This window comes from Mus musculus, chromosome 14 (assembly GCF_000001635.26).
Source record: "Mus musculus strain C57BL/6J chromosome 14, GRCm38.p6 C57BL/6J".
Classification (NCBI taxonomy): Eukaryota; Metazoa; Chordata; class Mammalia; order Rodentia; family Muridae; genus Mus; species Mus musculus.
In genome coordinates, this window is record NC_000080.6 from 6,706,002 (window position 1) to 6,723,835 (window position 17,834).

A 17,834-nucleotide genomic window follows, 5' to 3' on the forward strand; every position below is an offset into this window, starting at 1 on the left:
TGTTCAGGCTGCAGTAGACTTCATGAACTGCTTCTTTCACTTAGCATTGTTTTCAAGATTGATCCATGTTACAGATGTATCAATTCTTTGTCTACTATATTTTTTTATAACCTGCTGGGGGAAAGCCTTCAACAGTCTCACCCACCCATGAACCTTGTGAACCTTGTTAATTATGAACATGATAAGATAGTTCCATAGTCCCGTACATAATTTTAGACCCATTAGTAAACAGGTGGTAAAATATGTACATCTGCATATATATAATGGATTTAAATGGAGTTACTCTATACTGACAAGAAAGTTTCTCACCCAAAAATTTATCTAGTAAAAATGTCCCATAGATACAATCCCTTCAAAAATATGGAATAATCCCATGGCTCATGGTTAGCCTCCAAAACTCAATGTTAAGGTCCTTTTGCTGAAGACATTATATCCTTGAGTCATAGGACATGGAGAACTCAATCTGGTACTAACCTGCAAGGTTCATCCCTGCCTGATAACATTCACAATATTAGGATATGGCCTTCATGCTAACAGTGAGAAAATAATCAACCATTTCCTCAACAGTGAACCCTGTGATCAACAATGTTCCTCAGCCAGCAAATCACGATCCCAAGTGAAACAGTAGTGTGAATGTTATGGGAATAACCAACCCTTTCCACACTAGATTCAGAGTTCCACATTTATTTGTTGTTGATGTTGACTGGGCTAAATATGTATGTGTAGGACATAGCCCCTAGGGGAGATCTGGCTACTATTTGCCCACTGTAAATAAATAGTATTAATTTGTCTTCTAAGTTTCATTTCTAGACACATAAAATAGTATAGCTCTAGGTAATCATCAGAAAAGAGTCTCTGTCAGTCAAATCTGTTTTTCCCTTGGGCATATCTAGGCACCATTGTACCCCAGGCTTGACTGGAAAGAATGATGAGTAGCCAGTTAGGATACCAAGATCTTGGTTGGTGTAAGTGTGGGAGAAATAGTCTTCTCTTGAGACGGTTTTCAGTGAAACAGATCTCCTTAAATTGGAGTGAACATGTAGGTAGGGGCTTTCAGGGTAACTGCATTATTCTCCAGTGCAAATGTGCTGTGAATGTTTCATTTGCATGAAGAACTCCATGTGTTGGCTGGTCCTGTCATAATAGAGTGAAAGGAAGTTTAACCTGTAATCTAGTCACCAGAGTAAATGATTACCTCAAGGGTGGTGGAGGTAGGTGTTGTAAGTGAGCTGGAACATGCAGGCTCAGACAAGGAGGACACAATGCTCCTAGTGTTGTATTCAGGATATTTTCAGGGATTGGACATGTTTCAAACTCACTCTTGTGTCAGACTTTCTCTTTAAGTTGTACACCTTTCTGGTCCTATACTTCTCCTAACAGTGTATAACAGTTATTAGAGTCCTAAAAGACCACTTGATCAATGTACAGAGAATATGGGTCTGTGGAGTTCTCAGCTTACATGACCCGGCTATATCACAACCTCATACTACAAGGCTATGGAGTTATGGCAGAAAAAGGTAGAGGAAATTTTTGAGATGCAGAGGTAAGGATGTCCAAACCAAAACAGTATTTATCTGTTATGATAGGGCTGCTGCACACATTACTTCATAGCAATTGTAACTGCATGCCCAAAAGGTGAGCAAGATCTGGGCAATGAACTTCTCAGCATTAACAAGGGAGAGGCTCATGCAGGACCATCCTTAGGTAAGGACTTGCTGGCAAGTGGTGGCTGCTGAGGAGAAGAGAGCCAGTTTTCTTTGGGGATACATCCCTGAGAGGCTACTCATGCTCCAGTAGATTTTGCTAATTCTATCCATGCTAAGTGGGCTCTGTTATCTTCTTTAAAAATACATAGTGTGTAAAGGAATAGTGGTTACAGATAGGAACGAATTGAGGGAAGTAAAGTGTGGTGTTTTAGATGAAAATGTATTATGTGATTGTAAATAACATTTTGAAACATTAAAATAAATACAAAAGAAGTAGACATGCTCTCCTCAACGATAAAGACAGAACAACAGACACAGAACTTAATGACTGTTAGAGCTATGAAGAATTACTAGGACCCAAAACTTCCCCAATTCAGGATTTCAGTACAATTTACCACCTGATCCTAATTAGGATGAGATACCAGCTGATAGTGTGGAGTAATTCCAAGATGAGGTGGTTGGAATAGGCATGACCTGCATGGACTTGTGTGTTTGAATGCTTGACCCATTGAGAATGGCTCTACTAAGAGGTGTGGTCTTGTTGCACTAGGTGTAGCCTTGTTAGAGGAAGTGTTTAATTGGAAGAGGGCTTCAAGGTCTGATATATGCTCAAGCCTAGTATAACCCAATCTCTTTCTGCTACTTGCAGATCAAAATTTAGAGCTCTCAGGTCCTCCAGCTCGATTTCTGCCTGCACACTGCCATGCTCCCCACCATGATGATAATGGACTAAACTTCTGCACTGTAAACCAGCCTCAATAAAATTTTTCTTTCTAAGAATTATTGTGGTCATGTGTCACTTGACAACAATGGAAATCCTAAGACAAGAGACAAGATTTAGGACATTGTCTTCAGTTTCTCATATTAAATTTGAAGTACCCAGTGGACTTGGAAGAAAAAACCAATTCGATAAATTAGGTGGGAGTGGCCATAATTGGAAAAAGTATATGCATCAAGAAAGTGACTCTTTGCAAAATACACTAAAAATACAAACCTACATAGAAGTTTGAACTACTTCATTGAAAACAAAAGAGCTAAAAATGTCCTGGTATCTATCCAGTTATCCAGTAATATAGGACTCTCCAATATAATCACATGCTGTTTCATAGTCACATGATTCACTTATTTGAATTATGGGAACCACTGCCCCTTTGGTTTATTACATTCAGTAAGCAAGGTCAAACATTGACTTTCTCTGCACTCAACTGCCCCTCCTTTCAACTTCTATGTCCTCTGCCCAACTCCTTATAACTGTACTCAAAACCCAGATATCCACCAACAAGTAGCCCACATGGAGGGAAGATTTGCACGTGAGCAAGAAAGAATCTTGTCAGTTTACTGCCCAAGGCAGTGGTAAGCTTACTGAGTCCTCAGTTCTCCCTATGTGTAGGGAAATGTGTCATGAAAGAATGTTGTCAACTGTGTTGATCTAGGTTGTTATCCAAACAGATGACAACCAAATGCATAAGATTCCAACCCCAGTACAGTGCTAAAGCAGAATGACTCCATCACACGCACAAGAGTAACATGTGGACGAAGATAATTTGTGTCAGAGATGACAACAGTCCCACATTCCTCCCGTTACTCATTTGTTCCTCCATAAAGAAAATTACTGGAGACTCCGGTTTCACCGCTGGACTGAAATGTCCAGTCCTGAGAAAGTATTTGTAGAGGGCATGTTTGACCTCTTTGAAGAGCAGATGCTCCCAATGTTCAGCTACTTCTCCAGAAGGTCACAAGCAGAGATTGACTGAAAGAATCCATATTATAGTATCAGCCTAATGAGGAACTTACTTTTCTCCACAGGTCAGCAAGCCAAGACAGTGTATTTTATACCAACAGAGATTGATGATTCAGGGCAAAATATACCAATGCTTGAAAAAGCTCTATGTTTACCAGGCAATATGCACATTGCAGGTTGGAGCTACTAATCATTTGGCTGAGCTATTTCATATACTACCCTGAAGCTCAACAGCTATGTATGTTGTTGCTGGATCAATGAACATCAGCTGAAAGACGTGTACAGATAGTACAATGCAAAATTATCCAGAGGCCGGGTGACACCCTATATACAAGGCAGAATTGTGGGCTCCCAGCCCCATTCATTATGATGAGATCCAGCTGAGTATAAAGGAAAACTATATGAGGATCACTTATGGATCATGTGACAGCACAACTACTAGACAGAAACAGCAAACTGCACTCGGTCAGCATAGCTGGAGGTTGCTATTAATATTTTGACTGAAGCTTAGGATGTAGAAAGCATAACCCTGAGATGACTAAAGCTGTCATGACAATGATAATTTGAGTTATTGGGAAAATTATGACTTCCTGAATTTTGTGATAGCAGAAACAGATCATAAGGACCCTACAAATTATTTTCCATGCATTCCTGATTTCCAGCAGAGAGAACCATAACTGATGTTACAGGGTTTGTTTTAAAACTGAAGGTGATGGCGAATGATAAAATTTGGGGATGATAATGTGAAGCTTGTTTGATCAAGACAGGACATATTATCGTTCAAGATGTGTGGTCATAAATCATGAAGCATGAATTACTGTGAACATGTAGATGCTGACACATATCTGATAGATTTGTAACTTGCTCTGCACTGTGGGTGGCAGAACAGAATTTATCCATGATATGAGTGTATCTTCCAAGACTGAGTGAGTTAAAGCCAATGCCACAGAGAGGATTCAATATTCCTACTTCATTCTTCATAAAGCCCTCAGTGAAGGAATGATGGTGACATTTTAGAATATCAGAGGGAAGATCTGAAAACAGTATATGAACTTCAAAAGAACATTGCAGAGACTTCACCTGACTCAGAATAGATTCTTTTTGTCTTCAGGTTTGCAATTTTTGTGACTTAGGGTTGGATTAGGTGATTACTTGAAAAAAGAGCTATGAGCCTCCTGGACAAAACATCAATGTTACATAGACTGCTAGAAATTGTGTGTTACTGTATTATTGGTGCATATCAAGATGAAGTTTCAGAACTTTTATCTATTGAGACCTGAAAATATTTGAGGTGGAGAAATTTTGTGGCCCAGGTAGACAGGGAAAGAAAGCAGATGCTAACCACAGTGTGTGTGTGTGTGTGTGTGTGTGTGTGTGTGTGTGTGTGCGTGTGTGTGATTTCCCCTATAGTTAAGGCTAAACCAGTCAGGGCATTGGAGAAATGATCCAGAGCTGCTGTGCAGAAAGATAGATTCTAAGAGGATTGTTCTGGCCAAAAAGTTCCTTTTCCAATGAAAGCAGTGATTCAGTGAGCTCATGTCCCTGGAGTTCCCTGACATCAGCAAGTTGCCATCATCAGAACCCCCTTAGCAAATGCTCTCAACAGAACATTCTTTGAATCAGTGGCCAAAGTGGTGTTCCCCTGACAGCCAGAAGACCAGGGCCACAAATCTGATCTGCTTGTAGAAGTCACTCTCTAACTGACTTGCAAACATCAGCAGCTTCATAGCTCTCCATGCAGCAACATTTCCTTTGAAACCTTCAAAACCACTACAAGAACAAACCTGAGAGCTGAGATTGACCTGAATTAATCTTGTGGTGAAAAAATAAATAGAGTGGAGTGCTTCCTCCATCTCTGGTCCACGAAGAGATCAGCAAGCATCTTTAAAAGTGAACATGCAATCCAAAATGAAACCCCAGGAAAGAAATCAGTAGAAACAATTTGTCCTTAGTTAGGAACTCTTTCTTGAATGACTGGAGGACTATTCTGGATGTTGGCTGGTCTATTTATTCAGCTGTGAAGATGCGATATTTAATGGCAGTAGTTGATAGATGAGAGGTGTCATTCAATGTTTCAAAAGATTTTTAATCTAAAAATTAAGAACATAGGCAAACCCAAGAATGAGGTGATATATCTTTTAAATTGATTCTTACTGTATCATAATGTCATGTGTTGGGTTGGTTATTTATTGTGGTGCATTGGTTGTGGCTGTGTATCTTGCCGTGGTATCTTTTTCAAATATAAAAGCTGAAAGACTTCTTCAGTACAATCTACAGCAACAAAAACCTCCAGAAAAGTGGCTGGAGACTCAGTGGTGGAGAATTTGCCTGCCCAACATGTACAAGGCCCCAGACTCTAGCCTCAGCAACACAAACAACATCAATAACAACAAGCCAACAACAAATGAACCATACAAACTACACAGCATTGGGCTGTAGAGAGAGACAGTTTACTGTTACAGAAACGGTAGTTAACACCTCGGGTACCTATTACTGCCATGAGATCCAAAACACACAAAGATAATAATCAAAATATGTTTCTGAATACAATTTAATGTTTGTTATAATATTAACCGACAAGTAATATACAAATTTGGTAGATACCAGGGAAATCAATACATGTTCTTCTCTTTCCTTCCCTCTACCAAAAGAATTATGACAAGAGAGAGAGAGAGAGAGAGAGAGAGAGAGAGAGAGAGAGAGAGAAAACACATCAGCTTTTAGGTTTTCTTGTTTTTGTTTTTGTTTTTTCCATGTTCCTCTGGGTCAGGCCAACCTGAAACTCACTGTACGCTGAGGATGAATTTCTGCTTCCCACATGTCTACCTGTAGAGTTCTGAGATTACAGACACGAGTCACAACCTACCTTACACAGTGCTAGGGACTGAAACAAGGGCTTTGTATATACTAGCTAGGTAAACACTCCACCAACGGTGCTACATCCCAACCTGTAAAATGCCACATTTTACAGAAAGAAAAAGAAAAGGAAAGGAAAGGAAAGGAAAGGAAAGGAAAGGAAAGGAAAGGAAAGGAAAGGAAAGGAAAGGAAAGGAAAGGAAAGAAAAGAAAAAAGAAAAAAAGAAAAGGCAGGTACATTTCTAGATAGTAGGCAACAACTTTATTACTAACCTGAGACAAGTGTTTGTTTCTTGTTTTATTACCAAAATTGTTGATCCGCAAGGAGAAAAAAAAAATTAAAGCTTAAAATAGCATGAAAAGTGAAGCCAGCTGACAATATTATGGAGAAGGAAGCATCTGGTTTGGACTCAGGAAAAAGCCCACTGTGGTAGAGCCCCCTTCTCGCCGCACGCCAAGGGTCACCTTGGGTAAAGGAGAATTGGTTGCCTGGAGGAAGAAAAGTCCCAGGAGCTGTCTTCCTGCAGAATTCCAAGAGAACAGAAAGAAATGCCTGGATTTCAGTCCAGGCTAGATTAAATTAAGGCCTGTTCAGACCAAAGAAACCAAAATAAAGGAGGAGCATACAGCCCATTGCAGCCATGGTTATTAGGGATGAGAGGCAACAGTGGTGTATTTCCTGTGCACACTCAGTGCTCCTCCTCCAGCACTTCTCTTTGAGGGAGATCATGTCGTGGTCTGTGCCATGTTCCGGTTTCTACTGGAGTTTACACACTTAGAGAAGAAGAAAAAAAAGTCCTGGTAAGCATTTGTCAATTCAACTGTCCCTCCCAGAACATCTTTATTCAGATGGACAAACCAACATGACATATCAGCTGAGATCATAACGTGCATCCCAAGTGTCATAGAGCACCTGAGCTTGGAATTGTTTCTCACCTTTTAAAAACTGCTAGAAACTGAACTGTCAACTACACATTATACTGGAGTTCTAAAAAAAAAACACCACATTTCTCCAGTTATGCGGGTATATTATATTGAGTAATAACATTGTAGCAATGTCTGAATGTGAATTCAAGAGAGATGTGTGCAACTTAGAAAACCATGTGGATTCCTTATGGGGTGCGAGCATGCCCTGAACAGAAGTGAAGGCTATGATTGTTTCTCCAGTGCAGGAACCTCACAGGGTTCCTCTTGTCAATCCCCCTATCTGCAAATAACCAGAGACACCTTACAACACAAAAGCCCATGGGTACTTCATAGGTCCTAGAATCTGCAAGAGTTTGCTAAAGAAAAATATTCCCAAGGCCGAGCAATGAACCTTAAAAGTTATGGTCATGAAAAAAACAAAACAACACCCCTGTACATCTATGACTATTGTAGGGCACACATTCAAACACACATAATATTTGTGTTTATGCAATACAAGCATATTGTATTGCAGTGACCTGTTTAGTTTCCCGGTTAATACAAATATAAAAATCTCCCAGGAAACATTGGAGGCATAAAAAACAAATCTTGAAGGGGAAAGATACTTAGTGGGCATAGCATATAGGAAACACAGTCAGTGATATGCTTTCCACTCATAAACCGGTCTGGGATTCAGGGTTCTTGTCCTATTATCCAATCTGGCTCAGCAAGTTCCCAAGGCTGTGTAGAATAGGTTTGTTTCCCAGCCTAGGCTCACATGTTGTTGGTGGACCAGCCTCTTGTTGTTGCTCACTGTTTCAGACTTGTCCCAAGGTAAACAGTTTCTTCCAATAGGATCTCCCCTTTCCATCACCTGACTGACTTGGTGTCCAAAGGTATGAGCCCAGAGTAATAGGAACTGTCTATAACTAGGATCCAAAGGAACCATTTTCTCCCCAGAATGTGATTGTGCCAGGGCTATTTTGAGTAAGAAAAGGATGACTAATTGAAGGGCAAAAGCTTGCATGGATTATCTCACACTGAGTTCATGGAAGGGCTGCACCACACAGGACCTTTTCATTCTTCAGCAGATGGACATCAGGATAGCTTCTGCTTTCTGAACATGGCTTCTTAAAAACATAACCAATTTTATACTACCAGAACTGTCTGAAGGTCCTCATTTCTCCCAACCCCCACTGAGGCTGATTTTAACTCTGAGAAAATGATGTTGAAGAACAGTCCCGCTGAATGCTACACAGATAAGATAGTGTGAGTACTTTAGATTATCAAGACCCTCAATGGGCTCCTGTAACAGGCCTGGTTTGCTCCACAGCTATGGGAATTCTGCTGGATGCAAGTTCAGCTCCAAGCAACTCAATCTCTCAATGAGTAAAATCCAAGACAAACTACAAGGCAAAGCTTTACTGAGCAGAGGTAGCAGGAAATGTAATGGTGGCAAGCAATGAGGAAAACAACCTGGAATGCTTAGAAGACACAGTGAGCCACCTGACCTTCCAGTGGTCCTTCACAATTCACCAAGAGCAGAAAAGGGACATAAACACATGGATTTTATACAGCTATGTCCTCCTTACCTATATATACCATATCCCTTACATTTGCTCTAATGATTTCAATGAGAATTAATAGTTTTGTTTCTAGTCAGTTAAAAATTTGACCCTACAACATTTTTTGTGTCCTTTTTTCTTGGGTGTTAGGTGAGCATGCAGAATAATTGGACTGCTGTATTTGATATTTCATAGGTGCAAACTAAATCCTCAGAGTGCATTTCTCATTAAATTTGGCCTCTAGAGATACACACAGCTGCATTTATGCACATTCACACACACACACACACACATTTGTATATACAAGCACCCATATCACAAACACAAAATACAAGGGTATTACACAAACACACAACTTTAGTATAAACAAGTTCAGGCAAAGGTGGTCAAAACACACACAGACAAACACACACACCATACAAAAGAAACAAAAACATATACAGAACACAATACACACAGAGAGACACACAAACTCAAATCAATGAAAATATTACTGTCGCCCAGCACATTTCCTGTTGCATGAGCACCTACTAGGACCTCTAATGTGTATGTGTATAAGGTTCTTAGACTCAGGCAGTCTTTGAGGCCCTCATCTGTAATTAACTCCTCTTCAGAAACTTTTTTCATGCAGATACTTTCTGGTCCTACAAGGAAGTTACAAGCTCGGCACAGATAACCTGGACAACACAATACCAAATTCCCAAGAAAGACATTCCTAAGAAAAGCCTCCAGCAAGCCCCATGTTGACTCTCTCAGTAGACTTCACTATAACTACACTGGTTCCTTGGTAGCATCAGAGGAAGACAGTGACTTTTGGTCACTACCCAGGAACTTTTCAACCTAATATAGTTCATGTGATATTAAATCTTCTTCAATATCAGTCAGAAGAAAGCTGGTTGAATGACGTGCTGTGACATTTATGAAATGCAGCACTGTGCCAACTATGAGGACTAAAGTATCCTGAAACAAAGTCATGCCCACGATATAGTTAGCAAAAATCATGTTAGCAGGGGGATGCATGGTAGGATTCTGTGCATGTTCATGATGGAGACAATAAGACAGACCCAAATCCCCCAGGGAGATAATTCTATGCAGGGAAAGTGAAGACATCTAACACTTATTTTTAACATAGCTGTATTGTTTATCAATTTGTTGAAATAAATAAGAGAGGGAGAGCTTCCTGATAGTGGCCAGGAGATGCAAAGACTACTGGACAGAACAAAACAGTAAATGTCACGTTTATTGAGAGACCAAGGCTCAAAGAAGTAATATAGAGAATGACTGGACAATTCAGATGTCATTGAATGGCCTCCCAACATACAAGAGAGAGACACAGGTCGGAAAAACCATGCACACACAAAAAGAAACACATAGACACACAGTCACAGACACAGACACACACACAAGCACACACAGAGTTGTTGACATAAAATCATAAGTGAGCAGAAAACAATGAGGTATCTGTTATGGTTCAGGACCAAGATAATTCAGACTATGCAGAGGAGATGTTTCAAGGGAGACCCAACGACTCTGCGATTATTTTAGAGGAATAAAAAGCACTAGAGAAGCCGGGTCATAGTGGCACACTACTTTAATCCCAGCACTTGGGAGGCAGAGGCAGGCAGATTTCAGAGTTTGAGGCCAGCCAGGTCTACAGAGTGAGTTCCAGGACAGCCAGTGTGAACAGAGAAACCCTGTCAGGGGGAGGGGGGGAGGAGGGAAACATCTAACAAAAATCACTAGAGAACACTCTTCTTGGTAAGAATTGGGGGCATATATTAAGAAATTTTTTCATGAAGCCTCAGAAATCCCACACCAAACCTGAGCCTGTGAGAAGCCTTTCTATCATCTCTGGTCATCCAGACAACTCCAGATTCTAAGGCACAGGAATGACCACTCCAACAGCACTCAAAGAAAATAGAACTGACAAGCTTCTACTCAGGCTCTCTCAATGTGAACCAAGATATATGAAGCCTGAAGAGACCATTTTGAGATAGAGGGGGGAAGGGGGGAATAGAAAAGCCACCAAAAGACAGCAAAGAAATCCACTTATTTGTCAATTAATCTAGGCTGTCATCCCTTTAAACTATTTCCTACCTAGAATCTCACAAAATCCCTGTAAAGCAAATGTTCTACAGGCCTTTACTTCTTCCTTCAAAGCTCTTGCTATTCTCAACAAGGGCTCCAACACAGCACCCTTCAAACTTAAGGCATGTGCTGTTGTGTTGTGATCAACCTATCTCCCTTAGTGATTCTAGCAGAGCAGGAACATTTGCATGCCAAACATGCAGTTTCTTGAACCAGGCTACCTCCACAGAGAGCCATATAGATGATCACATAAACAAACACTTGGAGGATACATAGGTGAGTGCCTGGAGAAGTTGGTGGACTGTGACATTGGATTGTCTATGTTTATGGTTAGACATGAGGGCAATCTGCCTCTGATACACATCATCCTACCTGCTGTTCCTTTGCACTTGAAGCACAGATGTTCTTGCTGGCCTCCTCACAGAACCTCTTTTCTTCCTCATGAGACAATTGCGTTCCAGCCTGCTCCACTAGCAACTTTCTGTTCTCATTCAGTAATATCCTTACTTTTTTGTTGAGTTGAGTGCACTCACGGAGGAGGTGGTCCTCCTTAATGCTGATCCACAAAGAAAAATTGGTGATTCCCAGCCAGATTCCATTGGCTTTTCACTCCTACAAGTCCCATGATCCCTGCAAGGGCCCTGATCCCCAGAAAGCCCGAGAAGAGTCCACAATATACATAGCAGAACCAAACAAAGACAAGTCAAATCAAGATACCACCCATATTCCAGAGGATTCCACAACCTTCTGAAAACCCTGTCACCAAGAGTTTTCCCTATACATCACAGAAGATCCTCATGGTAGATTATAGGTCTGTGGTACCATAAAACCTTCATCAAGGGAGGGCTTATCCCCTCTGAGAGAGGTGAGACCACCAAACAGGTGTACACTCTTTCCATTTTTGTCGGGAATCCTAGATCTTTTAATTTGTGGTCAGAACCCTAGAGGTTCAGGGTTCCTGGATATTCCCAGCGTGGTGGAAAAGTTTTCTATGTAGAGGATCTTGAATTTGGAAGAATAAAGTTTGGAGGGTCTTGGACACTCTTCACACTTAGGACAACTGTGTCCAAGAGGTACAAATAAAAGACCCTTGCCTCAGGGCAGGGTTCCTGGATAAAAATAACAGATAGCATAGAACCAGAGTCCTTGCTTTTGTTCAAAGTCCTAAAAGGACAGAAGCATTCCCTGCCTAGTTCTGGGGGTTTCAGTAGTGTCACTGACTCACCTGTAGGAATAGTTATCTTCTATCAGTTCCTTGGAGTACTGCATGGAACCAATTATGGACTGGGTCATTTCATTCATATCCAACATTGTCTTCTCATGTTGTGATTTAATGATGTTGAATTCAGTGTTCATCCTGTGTTAGGACATAGCCCAAGAAGCAAATAATCTGCTGAATTAAGGATTCAATAATCATGTGCAAACAGGCTGTATCATGGACTACCCAAACCAAGTACATGCCACATCCTGGCTCATTCAAACTGGGTCCCCTTGGTGCTAATTAAACTTACTATCCTGGGCAGAGGACAGCAGAGCCAGGGGACCAAATGGAGCTAGCTGACCTTCAAGAGCTTCCTGGGCAAGCATGAAGGAATAGACTACTTCAATGACAATTTTCCACTACACTGTGCCACAGGCTTGGGTCCAGTAGATATTTGTAATGACTTTCCTCTTATTTTTAAGGCAGGGATTTTCATTCCTTAGGTCCTGTTGTTATTTGATTTCCCAGAGGACACAACTAGTATTTACAGGAGAAAGGCTTTATCACACCTCCTCTCCCAGGTGATTCCTGTGTGACACCAAGGAAACCAGGAGATAACTTCCCTGATGATCACTTTGGGCCTCTATGGACTCAACACGAATAGGACCTACAAACTGTGCATCACACAAATCCTCAGACCCCATCAAAGGTCCCAGAACCCCAGTCCTGAACAAAACACACACAACTACGTTCACACACACAGACACAATTAGAATGCCAAATAAATCCTGTGAGGGGCCATCTCTCAGAATATAAGGAACAATACAGGCATTGCATTCACACACTGAGAGACAGTAAGTGTGAGCAGGTCCTTCCAACTGTTTACAGCAACAATCAGATTGCAAGCACCCCAAGGTCAAGTACAAAAGAAAATGATAATAAACACACAGCACCTTTTTTATCCAACAATTAAACACCTGTCAGGGCTACTTAATTGAATGATGAGAGATGACACAGTCCATTCATGGAAGGAAATTGGGTTAACAGATGGCACAATACAGTCAACAGGGCATAATTCCTACCTGTAGTTCAAATCCTCATATATGTAAAGTTCCAGGATTCCACCCATTTCCTCCATGTCATTGCTGATCTTCCTCATATCCAATTTCAGTTCTTCTAGTTCATTTATTTTTGATCTCTGCTTAGTGATTTTGGAATTTTGGGTTGAAGTATTTCTAGCAGACCCTGAAGATAGATAAACACAAAAGAATTTGCATACTTGATGGCCTAGGGGCAGGGGAGACTATTCTGAGTCCCAAGAAGAAGATGGAGGGAGAGAAAGATAAAGACAGGGTGAATCCAAAAAGAGCAGAAAAGCTATCTTCCAGCTGGTTTGCTAAGCTATGTTCCTCTTCCTAACCACCATTGTCAGACATATGCCACACTCCCTGTTACAGGCCCCGTTGCCTTGAAATCTATAAGCTGCCTCAGACATAAAGATGTGGGGAACATTGTCAGGTCATATCAGATGGGATGCAGGGAAATCCTTAAGTTCATAGTGCTTAGCACTATCAAGCCCTAATTAATCATGTGTCTTCAAATCCAAAGTGTCTGAGTCCTCACCACATGACAAGACCAGGGGAGCATCCTTCTCTGTTCTTTTCATCAGAGACTCAAGTTACCTACAGTAATCTGGAAGATGAAGTGCTTCAACTAACTTCCATGAAAAGACACACTGTTATTCTCATAGTACCCACTCCTGGCATTCTTTGCCACTCAAAATGAAATTAAATAGCTCCCAGAAAAGTAGCTGCAGGTTTGTCAATTCCTGCCTCTGTCAAACTAATCATCAGAAATTCTTGACTCTTTGTCTGACATTGACAAAGTCCAAGGCTTCAGCTTCTAAGACCTACTCCTGGAAGGCCCAGCTCAAGCCTACCTCTACCAGGAAGTTCTCCAACTCTGCCCAGGACCCACTGTGCCTTCTCCAGAATGATTTCCTTCTTCCTTTTTCATGAGAAAGGATTCCCTCTTCCTTCTCTGTTGTTCTGATCTCTCCTTCATCGCCATTCTCTTTCTGACATAGCCTGAGCAGCCAGGAAAACATTCCTGCTGGTGAACCCAGAGCAAACAGAAGGGATGAACCACAGGCAGTTGCTGTCACCACAACACAGGTGACAACAGAGAAGATTCTAGTTCTTTCCTAAATACAAGAGACTCTCCAGGAAGGCATTACTGATGATGTAACTAGCAACTGCCATGACCTAACAGCTAACTGGTTCTCCCCAGCTTGGTCCTTTTCTGGGGTGCCTCTCCTGGAGCCTCTCACGGTCCTGTGGGATCTCCTTTCAAAGCTGGAGAATTCTAACTACTTCATTAGATGTCATGTGCTTTTGAGGGGGAACGTTGGTTAGGACTCTGTCATGCTTAAGGGATGTTGTTAGCACCCAAATCTCTGGGGACTGTGGATGTAGTAGATGTTTCACAACAATAAATATACCACCTGAGTCAATTCATGTGACATACACTCCAATTTCCCAGGGTTTTCCTGTCTCACAGAGGCAAATATCTTTCTCATATATGTTTAACTGTATAAAACCTGGATAATATTTTCTCTTTTTTTCCATTTTTATTAGGTATTTAGCTCATTTACATTTCCAATGTTATACCAAAAGTCCCCCATGCCCACCAGCCCCCACTCCCCTACCCACCCACTCCCCCTTTTTGGCCCTGGCGTTCCCCTGTACTGGGGCATATAAAGTTTGCCTGTCCAAAGGGCCTTTTTTTCTAGTGATGGCCGACTAGGTCATCTTTTGATACATATGCAGCTAGAGTCAAGAGCTCCGGGGTACTGGTTAGTTCATAATGTTGTTCCACCTATAGGGTTGCAGATCCCTTTAGCTCCTTGGGTACTTTCTCTAGCTCCTCCATTGGGAGCCCTGTGATCCATCCATTAGCTGACTGTGAGCATCCACTTCTGTGTTTGCTAGGCCCTGGCATAGTCTCACAAGAGACAGCTACATCTGGGTCCTTTCGATAAAATCTTGCTAGTGTATGCAATGGTGTCAGCGTTTGGATGCTGATTATGGGGTGGATCCCTGGATATGGCAGTCTCTACATGGACCATCCTTTCATCTCAGCTCCAAACTTTGTCTCTGTAACTCCTTCCATGGGTGTTTTGTTCCCACTTCTAAGGAGGGGCATAGTGTCCACACTTCAGTCTTCATTTTTCTTGAGTTTCATGTGTTTAGGAAATTGTATCTTATATCTTGGGTATTCTAAGTTTCTGGGCTAATATCCACTTACCAGTGAGTACATATTGTGTGAGTTCCTTTGTGAATGTGTTACCTCACTCAGTATGATGTCCTCCAGGTCCATCTGTTTGCCTAGGAATTTCATAAATTCATTCTTTTTAATAGCTGAGTAGTACTCCATTGGGTAAATGTACCACATTTTCTGTATCATTCCTCTGTTGAGGGGCATCTGGGTTATTTCCAGCTTCTGGCTATAATAAATAAGGCTGCTATGAACAGAGTGGAGCATGTGTCCTTCTTACCAGTTGGAACATCTTCTGGATATATGCCCAGGAGTGGTATTCTGGGATCCTCCAAGAGTACTATGTCCAATTTTCTAAGGAACTGCCAGACTGATGTCCAGAGTGGTTTTAAAAGCTTGCAATCCCACCAACAATGGAGGAGTGTTCCTCTTTCTCCACATCCTTGCCAGCATCTGCTGTCACCAGAATTTTTGATCTTAGCCATTCTGACTGGTGTGAAGTAGAATCTCAAGGTTGTTTTGATTTGCATTTCCCTGATGATTAAGGATGCTGAACATTTTTCAAGTGCTTCTCTGCCATTCGGTATTCCTCAGGTGACAATTCTTTGTTTAGCTCTGAGACCCACTTTTTAATGGGGTTATTGGATTTTCTGAAGTCCACCTTCTTGTGTTCTTTATACATATTGGTTATTAGTCCCCTATCTGATTTAGGATAGGTAAAGATCCTTTCCCAATTTGTTGGTGGCCTTTTTGTCTTATTGACGGTGTCTTTTGCTTTACAGAAGATTTGCAGTTTCATGAGATCCCATTTGTCAATTCTCAATCTTACAGCACAAGCCATTCCTGTTCTATTCAGGAACTTTCCCCCCTGTGCCCATATCTTCTATGCTTTTCCCCACTTTCTCCTCTATAAGTTTCATTGTCTCTGGTTTTATGTGGAATTCCTTGATCCACTTAGATTTGCCCTTAGTACAAGGAGATAGGAATGGATCAATTCCCATTCTTCTACATGTTAACTGCCAGTAGTGCCAGCACCATTTTTTGAAAATGCTGTCTTTTCTCCACTGGATGGTTTTAGCTCCCTTGTCAAGGATCAAATGACCATAGGTGTGTGGGTTCATTTCTGTGTATTCAATTCTATTCCATTGGTCTACTTGTCTATCGTTATACCAAGACCATGCAATTTTTGATCACAATGCTCTGTAGTACAGCTTTAGGTCAGGATAAAAACAACAATTTTTAAAAAACCTTCTGAGGGCTGGAATTACAAGCTTGTACCAAATCTGGTCAACTTTTGTATGTATTTCCACCAGAGGTTCTTTTATCCTGGAGAACAGTTTTTGCTATCCTAGGTTTTTTGTAATTCCAGATGAATTTGCAGATTGCCCTTTCTAATTCATTGAAGAATTGAGTTGGAATTTTGATGAAGATTGCATTGAATCTGTAGATTGCATTTGACAAGATAGCCATTTTTACTATATTGATCCTGCCAATCCATGAGCATAGAAGATCTTTCCATCTTCTGAGATCTTCTTTAATTTCTTTCTTCAGAGACTTGAAGTTCTTATCATACAGATCTTTTACTTCCTTAGAGTCACACCAAGGTATTTTCTATTGGATTTTACTCTTGTGAACAGTGTTGTTTCCGTAATTTCTTTCTCAGCCCATTTCAAAAGACCAAGTCAGAATCAGTGTCAATCTCTTACTCCCTGCAGATAAGGATGTTAGTTAGCTCTTAGCTGTTGCTCTAGCACTAGGCCTGCCTGTCTGCGGCCATACTTCCAACCATGATGACCTTGGACTCTATGAAACTCTAAGCAAGCCCTCAGTTAAAAGCTTCATTGTATCTTACCTTGTTTATAGTATTTCATCACAGTAATAGAACAGTGACTACCACAGGCAGGAAAGAGTTTCTCTCAGCTTACAGTTATAGACCATCATGAACTAAAGTCAGTGCAGGACGCCATGGTGGAGCCCTGCTTACAGGGTTGCTCCTCATGGCTTGTTCAGCCTGCTTCCTTACACCACAGGACCACCTGCCAAGGCAACCCACTTCTTGCAGTAGGCTTAGCCTTACCACATCAATCCTTAATCAAGAAAATGCCCCACAGAATTGCCTACAGGCCATTATGAGACAATTATCTCAAACACCTCATGAGGAAGCTACATCTTTTTTATATTTCTTTTGAGGAACTTCCATGTTGTTTTGCCTGTGGCTCCACCAATTTACATTCTTGCCTGGAGTGCACACAGCTATCCTTTGTGAGGCAGTGGACTGTGTCACCAGAGGACCATGACAACCGGTGACATTGCATAGAGTTTTCTATTGTGATGGGGTATCTAGCTAGGCTCTAAGTGATTAGCCAATGAGCTTCCCTCCAATTCTGTGAAAGATATTCAATCTCTGGTTCACCCAGAGTAAGACTTGTGCATTTTCATCTACCCTGAATAAAACAGTTTAGACAAGCAAGGATTGTCTTCTTCATCAAGGACCT

The 17,834-nt window shown here is 41.2% G+C and overlaps 1 protein-coding gene, 1 long non-coding RNA gene and 1 pseudogene across 5 annotated transcripts in view; 2 read left to right on the top strand and 1 right to left on the bottom strand.

Moving 5' to 3' along the window:
- Positions 1-17,834, top strand: part of Gm26680 — a 151,225-nt gene that overhangs the window by 21,942 nt on the left and 111,449 nt on the right. The window contains exons 3-4 of one of the 4 annotated variants that reach the window (XR_003950974.1): positions 1,587-1,704; positions 2,356-2,443. The exons of 2 other annotated variants lie outside the window; for them this stretch is intronic. This is a non-coding gene — a long non-coding RNA (predicted gene, 26680). Of the gene's footprint in view, positions 1-1,586; positions 1,705-2,355; positions 2,444-17,529; positions 17,810-17,834 lie in introns of those variants that run through there. One more of the 4 variants, XR_003950973.1, reaches the window with a different exon arrangement.
- Gm18574 (predicted gene, 18574) lies at positions 3,065-4,199 on the top strand (annotated as a pseudogene).
- Gm8050 (predicted gene 8050) lies at positions 6,976-14,170 on the bottom strand. Its single transcript, XM_003084992.3, has 5 exons — positions 14,041-14,170; positions 13,146-13,308; positions 12,088-12,219; positions 11,235-11,418; positions 6,976-7,077 (listed from the first exon to the last, which is right to left on the bottom strand). Exons 1-5 carry the CDS (start codon positions 14,168-14,170, stop codon positions 7,030-7,032), a joined length of 657 nt encoding a protein of 218 aa, XP_003085040.1. The 3' UTR covers positions 6,976-7,029.